Source organism: Trichechus manatus, unplaced genomic scaffold, assembly GCF_000243295.1.
Source record: "Trichechus manatus latirostris isolate Lorelei unplaced genomic scaffold, TriManLat1.0 scaffold00048, whole genome shotgun sequence".
Taxonomy (NCBI): domain Eukaryota; kingdom Metazoa; phylum Chordata; class Mammalia; order Sirenia; family Trichechidae; genus Trichechus; species Trichechus manatus.
This window is the reverse complement of record NW_004443984.1, coordinates 10,702,837-10,712,559: the sequence shown is the minus strand read 5'-3', so window position 1 is coordinate 10,712,559 and position 9,723 is coordinate 10,702,837. Positions and strand designations below refer to the sequence as shown.

The 9,723-nt window shown below is 39.3% G+C and overlaps 1 protein-coding gene across 5 annotated transcripts in view; it reads right to left on the bottom strand.

Moving 5' to 3' along the window:
• The window catches only part of UBR4 (ubiquitin protein ligase E3 component n-recognin 4), a 139,862-nt gene that overhangs the window by 109,099 nt on the left and 21,040 nt on the right, over positions 1-9,723 (bottom strand). For 4 of the 5 annotated variants that reach the window (XM_004377192.3, XM_023732144.1, XM_023732143.1 and 1 more), the window contains exons 14-17: positions 9,130-9,247; positions 8,376-8,563; positions 7,067-7,226; positions 6,865-6,950 (exon numbers count right to left, since the gene is read on the bottom strand). In XM_004377192.3, the coding sequence (XP_004377249.1) occupies positions 6,865-6,950; positions 7,067-7,226; positions 8,376-8,563; positions 9,130-9,247 (552 nt within the window). Of the gene's footprint in view, positions 1-6,864; positions 6,951-7,066; positions 7,227-8,375; positions 8,564-9,129; positions 9,248-9,723 lie in introns of those variants that run through there. The other variant, XM_023732145.1, reaches the window with a different exon arrangement.

Sequence of the window (9,723 nt, the reverse complement as noted above, 5' to 3'; positions counted from 1 at the left end):
GAGGGAGAGAGAGAGGGAGAGAGAGAGGGAGAGAGAGAGAGAAAGAGGAGCTGTAACACAGCAGACAGTGAGAGACAGCGGTGCAACAGTAGCAACAGTGATAGCAGTACAAGACAGCAGGAACCAGGAGATGGGTGCGAGATGGCTGCGGTGAAGCTTGCCGACCCATGGAACAAGAGAGCTGAGAGCCTTCAGGCAGGAGGCTTGCTGGAGAAGTGGGGTGCCTTCTGGACACTTAGCAGAGTTAGATTCGCCAACCTGAAGAGCGAGACAGCTTAGCGCCTTCAGGCATGAGGCTTGCTGGTGGACTATATCTCAGGTTGTTAATAAGTCTTCTTTCAATCCTGACGCTTCGTTCTTCTTCATATAATCCAGCTTCTCAGATTATTTGCTCAGCATACAGAATGTTATGGTTTGAATTGTGTCCCCCAAAAATGTGTGTCCACTTGGCTAGACCAAGATTCCCAGTATTCTGTGATTGTTCATCATTTTGTAACCTGACGTGATTTTCCTGGGTGTAGTAAATCTTATCTCTATGATGTTAATGAGGTGGGATTACCGTCAATTATGTTAATGAGGCAGGACTCAATCAAGATTGGGCTGTGTCTTGGGTCAATCTCTTTTGAGATGTAGGAGAGTAAAACGAGCAGAGAGACAGGAGGATCTCATACCACCAAGAAAGAAGCACCAGGAGCTTAGGCACTTCCTTTGAACCTGGGTTCTCTGGGCTGAGAAGCGTCTAGTCCAGGGTAAGATTGATGACAAGGACCTTCCCACAGAGCAACAGAGAGAGAAAGCCTTCCCCTGGAGCTGGCGCCATGAATTCGGACTTCTAGCCTCCTAGACTGTAAGACAATAAATTTCTTTGTTAAATCCATCCACTTGTGGTATTTCTGATACACTAGTACTAGATAACTAAAACAGATTGAGTAAGTATGGTGAAAGGATACAACTCTGACGCACACCTTTCCTGATTTTAAAACAAGCAGTATCTCCTTCATCTGTTCCAACAACTGCCTCTTGGTCTATATACAGGCTCCTCATGAGCACAGTTAAGTGCTCTGGAATTCCCATTCTTCACAATGTTATTCATAATTTTGTTATGACCCACACAGTCGAATGCCTTTGCATAGTCAATAATACATAAGTAAACATCTTTCTGGTATTCTCCGCTTTCAGCCAAGATCCATCTGACATCAGCAATGATATCCCTCTTCTCACGTCCTCTTCTGAATCCGGCTTGAATTTCTGGCAGTTCCCTATGGATGTACTGCTTTTAAATGATCTTCAGCAAAGTTTTACTTGCAGGTGATATTAATGATATTGTTTGATAATTTCTGCATTCTATTGGGTGACCTTTCTTTGGAATGGGCACAAAAATGGATCTCTTCCAGTCAGTTGGCCTGGCAGCTGACCTCTAAATTTCTTGACATAGATGAGTGAGGACCTCTAGTGCTGTTTGTTGAAACACCTCAATTGGTATTCCGTCAATTCCTGGAGCCGTGTTTTTCACCAATGCCTTCAGTGTAGCCTGGACTTCTTCCCTCCGTACCCTGAAATGGTTTGAATGTCAACCAATTCTTTTTGGTACAGTGGCTCTGTGTATTCCTTCCATCTTTTGATGCTTCCAGCTTCGTTCAATATTTTCCCCGTAGAATCCTTCAATATTGCAACTTGAGGCTCGAATTTTTTCTTCAGTTCTTTCAGCTTGAGAAATGCTGAGCATGTTCTTCCCTTTTGGTTTTCTAACTCCAGGTCTTTGCACACATCATTATAATACTTTACTTTGTCTTCTCGAGTTGCCCTTTGAAACCTTCTGTTCAGCTCTTTTACTTCATCACTTTTTCTTTTGCTTTAGCTACTCTATGTACAAGAGCAAGTTTCAGAGTCTTTCTGGTCTTTTCTTTCTTTCCTGTCTTTTTAATGACATCTTGCTTTCTTCACATACGATGTCCTGGATGTCATTCCACAACTCATCTGGTCTTCGGTCATTAGTGTTCAATGGGTCAAATCTATTCTTGAGATGGTCTCTAAATTCAGGTGTGATATACTCAAGGTCATACTTTGGCTCTCATGGATTTGTTCTAATTTTCTTCAACTTCAGCTTGAGCTTGTATATGAGCAATTGATGCTCTGTTCCACACTTGGCCCCTGGCCTTGTTCTGACTGATGATATCGAGCTTTTCCATGGTCTCTTTCCACAGATATAGTCAATTTGATTCCTATGTATTCCATCTGGCGAGGTCCACATGTATAGTCACTGTTTATGTTGTTGAAAAAAGGTATTTGCAATGAAGAAGTTGTTGATCTTGCAAGATTCTATCATGCAATCTCCAGCATCGTTTCTATCACCAAGGCCATACTTTCCAACTACCGATCCTTCATCTTTGTTTCCAACTTTTGCATTCCAATCACCAGTAAGTATCAATGCATCCTGATTGCATGTTTGATCAATTTCAGACTGCAGAAGTTGGTAAAAATCTTCAGTTTCTTCATCTTTGGCCTTAGTGATTGGTGTGTAAATCTGAATAATAGTCACATTAACTGGTCTTCCTTGTAGGTGTATGGATATTATTCTATCACTGACAGCACTGTACTTCAGGACAGATTTTGAAATGTTCTTTTTGACAATGAATACAACACCATTCCTCTTCAAGTTGTCATTCCCAGCACAGTATGCCCCACCATATGACTGTCCAATTCAAAATGGCCAATACCAGTCCATTTCAGCTCACTAATGCCTAGAATATTGATGTTTATGCATTCCATTTCATTTTTGATGATTTCTAATTTCCCAAGATTCATACTTCGTACATTCCACATTCCAATTATTAATGGATGTTTGCAGTTGTTTCTTCTCATTTTGAGTTGTGCCACATTAGCAAATGAAGGTCCCAAAAGCTTGACTCCATCCACGTCATTAAGGTAGACTCTACTTTGAGGAGGCAGCTTTTCCCCAGTCGTCTTTTGAGCATCTGCCAACCTGACGGGCTCATCTTCTGGCACTAAATCAGATGATGTTCCAGTTGTATTCATAAGGTTTTCACTGGCTAATTTTTTCAGAAGTAGACTGTCAGGTCCTTCTGCCTACTCTGTTTTAGTCTGGAAGCTCAGCTAAAACCTTTCCCTCATGGGTGACCCTACTGGTATTTGAAATACCGGTGGCATAGCTTTCAGCATCACAATAACACACAAGCCACCACAGTATGACAAACTGACAGAAGCATGGATCACTGCAATAATAACATTAAATACTAGTAACAATAATAAACTAATAACTAAAAACAGCAGCTAACATTTAGTATAATATTCATTTACTATACCATGGACTGCCAAAAGAACTAATAAACCTGTCCTGGAAGAAGTACAGCCAGAATGCTCTTTAGAAGCAAGGATCGCGAGACTTTATCTCACACACTTTGGATATGTCATCAGGAGGGATCAGTCCCTGGAGAATGACATCATGCTTGTTAAAGTAGAGGGTTAGCGAAAAAGAGAAAGACCCTCAACAAGATGGACTGACACAGTGGCTACAACAATGGGCTCAAGCATAACAACAATCATGAGGATCATCCACGACCAAGCAGTGTTTTGTTCTTTTGTATACAGGGTTACTGTGAACGTACTCAATGGCAGCTAACAACAACAACAACATTTAGTAGGCACTAGTAGTATGTACCAGGCACTATTTTAAACACTTTTCATGGACCAATTTGTCTTACAACCAGGGATGCTCAGGACCTCCATTTTCCCCAAGGTCCATCCTACTGCCACAATAATCTTCACAAGGCAAAGCCCAGTGGCTCGCCACTATTTCAGTTCCTTAGTATAAACTTCAAGACTCCTTACAATCCAGCCCAAACTATTTTAGACATCTTCTCTCACCCAAATTGAACCAATTTTTACATCCTCTACATGTAGTGCCTTATTTTTATGCTCACTTCATATGGCACCTTACCTTCTTCCATTACTATTGTTGTTGCTGTGTGCCATCGAGTCGATTCTGTCTCACAGTGAACCTACAAGACAGAGTAGAACTGTCCCATACGGTTTCCTAAGTTGTATTCTTCATGGAAGCAGACCCCCAGGTTGTTTCCCCCAGAGAACCAATGATGGGTTCGAACCACTGACCTTTTGGTTAGTAGAAGAGTGCTTAATGGTTGCATCACCAGGGCCCCTTATTTTAATACTACCCATCCTTTCTACCCCAGACTACATGCCACGGCTTCTCTGAAGTCTTATCTCCCCACCCCGACTCCTCACCACTCATAAGTAATCTCCCTCTTTTCTGAACTACCACTCCACTTTCTCCATTAGAGTACTCAACAGATTCTATATTGTATTAGCTATTTGTATAACTATCAAACACTATTCCTAGATAACAGGGTTTTTGTTTTGTTATTTGATTATCTCACAGTACTCAGCTCCTAGCAAGGTATTTAGGTCCCAATAGGTACTAATAAATATTTACTAAAGAAAGAGCATATGGTGACAGAATCCCAATAAAAGATGTCATAGAATCTAGTGATGCCAAAAAGAATACCTCAGCAATCTGGCCATCGTACTAGACTGCTTTACTAGACAAATTTAAAAGAAAGGGCAGAGCTTGACCATTCCAAGCATAGCTCCTCCCACAGCCTTTTAGCAGAAAGTCTACTTGCCAAGATGTCCGTAAGTCATCAATAAGTAGATTGCAACTTCTTCTCTAAGTATGGGATAGGTCTATCAATCTTAACTCAGAATCACATTTCTTTACTGCCCTGACAGTTGAAGACAATTTTTAAGATATAACTTATATTTATCTACTCTTAGGGACTGGGGTACAACAAGTTCCCTTAAAGGACACTATGTGTGTCTTGCAACGGAAGTTAGGCACCTTCTACATTATCCAAAAGAACAAGGTCCGAGGTGGGGGAATTCAACAGCACACCATTAGATTAGACTGACCATCTTTCACTTTCTTCCATCATTGCCGCAGGGGAAGAATTTAAAGTTCCATGTTTAGAGATGGAATGAAAAGGAAAGTTTAAGAATTCCCTTTGCCACAAGGCCAGTCGTTATGGGAGCCAAGTTGCATGTCTATACAAGGTCTGTAATTAGTTCAAAAATGCTAAGAGGACAACATTATTACAGGAGTCTTAAAGACTCCCATTCTCTAGAGGAAAAATATTTCTTCCCTACTGTTTGGGCAAGTTTAGGCTGGAAAAGGCCAAGTCTATAAACTTTAGAACTTCCCTGAATAAGCATAGGTCAGGAGCTGATAAATTTGGCAGGACACCCTGACCCTACATAGTTGGAGAGCGGATTGCAAGCTAAATATTCACCGAAGCATTTCCTTTTCTTCACCTTAGATAGGTCAACAACTTTTCTACTCAATTTATATTCCTTTGTCTGCCAAAACAAAACTTTTCATGTAACAGTACGTAAATGAGTTTCATAATACTTTTTTTTAAAGGACAACAAAAATAATCTAAGGAACTTCTCAAATAATTTGGGATTATGAGAATCAATTTTAACCTCTTGAAATAGTTTCCTGGATTTTGTTCCTTTAGACACAACTGACAAACCCTTGAACTGTGTCTTGATTCTGAGAATCCTCTGGAATAATCTTAAAAGTAAGAAAAATGTTTTCAAAACATTCTTAGGGAAAATTACTGGAGAACTACCAAATTAAATTCTATTGGGGGAGGGGAGTGCCAGGAGTAACTGGGAATCCGAATTTTTTAAAAACTCCTCAGGAATCCATATGTACACTAAAGACGGAGACTCACTAACTTTGACCATGTTAAGATATGACATTGCCAACTGTTGGAGAGGATGTGGATCCACATGATCTCTTACACATTGCTGGTGGGAGTAAATACTGTTGCAGCTACTTTAGAGAACAGGTTGGTATTATCCGTTGAAGTTCATATACTCTCGAAGCTGGCAAATTTACTCCTAGTTATATTCCCAAGAGAATGTCTTACCCATATATAGCAGGAGACATGTACAAGAAAGATCACAGTAACCTGGAATAGCAATAAAACCTAGAAACAGTCCAAATGTCCGTCAGTGGGAGAAGAGAGGAAAGGAAAGGAGACGAATAGATTAGTACAGCCCCACAGTGTAATATCATATAACTGTCAAAACAAGAACCACAGCAATTTGCAATAATACAGATGAATCTGGGCAATATAGTATTATATAATAAGTGAAAAAAGAAAGTCCGGAAAGATTATACAGAACATATCTTTTTTTATAAAGCTAAAAATGAAATATTTTTAACTTAAAAAATATAGATACAAGATTTATATACATAACTAAGAAAATGAGGAACACGTGATTTAGGATTCAAGATGAAAGCTACCCTCAGTGGGAAGAAGGAACTAGAAGATTAGAAGTCTATTATTAAAGTCCTAGATTTTGTTTTGGTGGTAAATTTACAAGTAGGAGTGTACATGAGAGCATCTATCTCCTGCAGTTTGATTGATTTTATTTAAAATACTCATTTAAATTTATATTTGATTTCTAATAACTGAACATTTTTTCCTAGTCTGTTGGCCATTCATATACATTTCTTTTTATAAACTGCCTTCTTGTGCATTTTGGCAACTTTTGTACTAGGAAAGTCATTGGGAGGTCTTTTTGGTTTGCTTTTGTAGTTTTCCTTGTAAGCTTACACAGTGACTTGGGGATAACGGACACATTTTTTCTTGAAATAATCTTAATTAAGACAGAGGTACACACTAGAATAATCTCTCAAAATTCTTTCCAGTGATGTGATCCAGTAACAAACTGTGTTTCTTAACACTAGGAACAAGTATAGCATAGGAGATCTGGTGTAGGGAGATCTTGACCTGGATGGTCAGAGTGCACACAAACCTGTAGGTTAGGTGACTGAAGGTCAGAAGTTACCAGAGAATGGTTGAAGTGATAGAGGGCAGCAGCAAATTCTTCATCTGATGAACCTAAAGACAAATGGGAAAATCTATTATCCAAGCAGCTACTTGATGCATCATACAATCTGCCAACAGTGAAACTCCACTAGGAAAAAATCCACCAGGCATGTATCCCATCTACTGACCCTTGAGTCCATCTTTGTCCACCTCCTTGATGATACTGGCCAGGGTGGCCATGTGGTGTTCTGAAAGAGATACACTCAGATAATTTCGGATAAAATTGTTTCGAGAGTTCAGGATGGAAGAGGTGATAAAGTTCAAAATGTTGGAAGCCAGACCTAAGAACTAAAAAGAATTAAAAAAAAAAAAAAAATCATACAAAGTTCAGGAATCCAGAGCTCCTACAAACTCTGAATACAAATAGGAAACAAAACATGCCCATTGGTCTCATGCAATAAACACACTGAATTAATGTCAGATTTTAAATCGTCTACAGTGGGACTAGTTATGATCGTCTTTCCTATTAATCTCACCAGTTACACAAAATAGTATTCCAGTTTAATACAAAAGACTTCACAAAATATTGTATGGAGACACAGAATTTCCAAACGGATTGATTCATTTCTTCCATTCCTCTCAGGTCCTGTCTTTGTCTTCCTCTAGGAAATTACTGATATATTGAATTCTGAAACCTATATTAATGGTCATTTTATACATATGTAAAATTCCCAACTCTTTCCTTCTCTATTAAAATTAAATTGAAAAATTAGTGTGTAGATGTTTTATGTCCATATTCTTGACTAGACTGTAAGCTTTATGAAAGCAAGGATTGTGTCTGACATGTTCATTGATACATCTTCGGAATAGGGGGCTGACATTTAGTAGTTGATCAATAAATACTGGTGAACAAATAGTTAGCAAGCACTTATGAGGTACCAAATCAATGCTAAAGGCTTCAAAAATATCCTCTCTTTAATTCTTTACAACACACTAGGAAGCAGGTATAATCATTCCCATATTATAGAAGACAAAGCTGAGGCTTAGAGAAATTCAGATTCTTGCCCAAAGTCACACAGCCAGTTAAGTGGTAGAAGTAGGATTCAAACACACTTCTGTCTGACTCCAAAGGCTAAGCTATTGTTGTGTGCCGCCGAGTTGAACCAACTCATAGTGACCCTATACAACAGAGCAGAACTGCCTCATAGGGTTTCCTAGGCTGTAATCTTTATGGGAGCAGACTGCCAGGTCTTCTTCCCGAAGAGCTGCTGGGTGGGTTCAAATTGCTGAGAGCTTAACCATTGCGACACCACGGCTCCTTAAAGGCTAAGCCACTAACCCTCAACAATCAATATACATAAGTCCTAAGCAAAAATAAGATGTCTTTAAACATTACTGTTATCCAACCTACAAAACATGTTAGTTCAAATGATCTGCTTCTCACACCCCTCTTCCTCGTTTCCCCTTCCCCTGCAAACCTCAGAAACCCACTCTTACCAACTCAGGATCTTTTCGACTAGCCAAAATGTTGCCCTTCTCACCAGGGGCCTGTTTACTGGGGCTTTTAACTCGAGGAGAGCTCTCCAGTGGAGGGGGAGGGGGAGGAGGAGGAGGTGCCACTTTCTCTTTACTGGGGGAGATGGTCTCCTCAAACCACTGCCCCAAAATAGGTTCACTGTCATCATCTGAATAGAGAAAGAGAAAAGTTAACAAAATAACAAATTTAAAAAATGTTTTTGGTACACTGCTTTATAAAAATGCCTAAGTCAAAAGAAAGGCAAGGATATCTTGATTGGTTACACAACTGAATAAATTTGTCAAACTACATCTAAATGTATATACAATGGGATTTTATTGTAATCATACCTCAATAAACTAATTAAAAAAGGAACCCAATGAGGGAAGAGAAACAACCTCACTTACTTTACTGGCAACAAGCCAAACATTTTCAAGAACAAATTTATAGTTGTCTTATCAATTGTAAACCAATCCCAAGATGATAAGAATTATAAACCAAAAAAAACCCCAAACCCATTGCCATCGAGTCAATTCCAACTCCTAGCGACCCCACAGGATTTCCAAGGCTATAATCTTTACAGAAGCAGATTGCCACATCTTTCTTCCACAAATATCCAATCTAGGCAGGTGAAAATAAAATGGTATGAACAAAAAACTAAAGGAACCTATTGGGAAACCTCCTGTTGGAGTCTGTAGCTTATCTCTGTAGGAGAGAAAAAAGAAAGGTCTCTACCTTGGCTGCTGTCCTCCTCCGTGCTACTGAAATCATCCTCATAATAAGTGTTGGAGTCTGTAGAGGCGCTGGCATCACTGCTCATGGAGCCCTTCCTCTGACGCTGCAGGACACATGCCTAGGAAAACAGGCAGGTTTTTGCAATTGATAATTATCAAAAAATGGAATCATCCTACTTATCATCATTCCCCACATGGAATGTTTTCTCATCTTATTCTTTTTTTTAAAGTCGGAGAAGCATTCCTTCTAGTATCTCCCCTGAGGACTTTGATCATTTTATATTACAAAAGCACTGCCCACCATATATCTGGAAAAGAAATGAAAAAGGAGTACTTCCAAAATGTTCTCTTTGCTTTTGCTTCAGTATGCCAATTGTCACAAATCACCTAGTAGCCACATGTATCGCAACGCTGTCAATCAATAACTGATTCAACTGTTTTGATATGTAAAACCAGTTAAGAACTCCTCTCATCTTCAATCAACTACATGGAAACTGAACAATATCCTGCTTACACATCAGTGGGTAACAGAAGAAATCAGAGATGGAATCAAAAAATTCCTAGAATCAAATGAGAATGAAAACACATCATACCA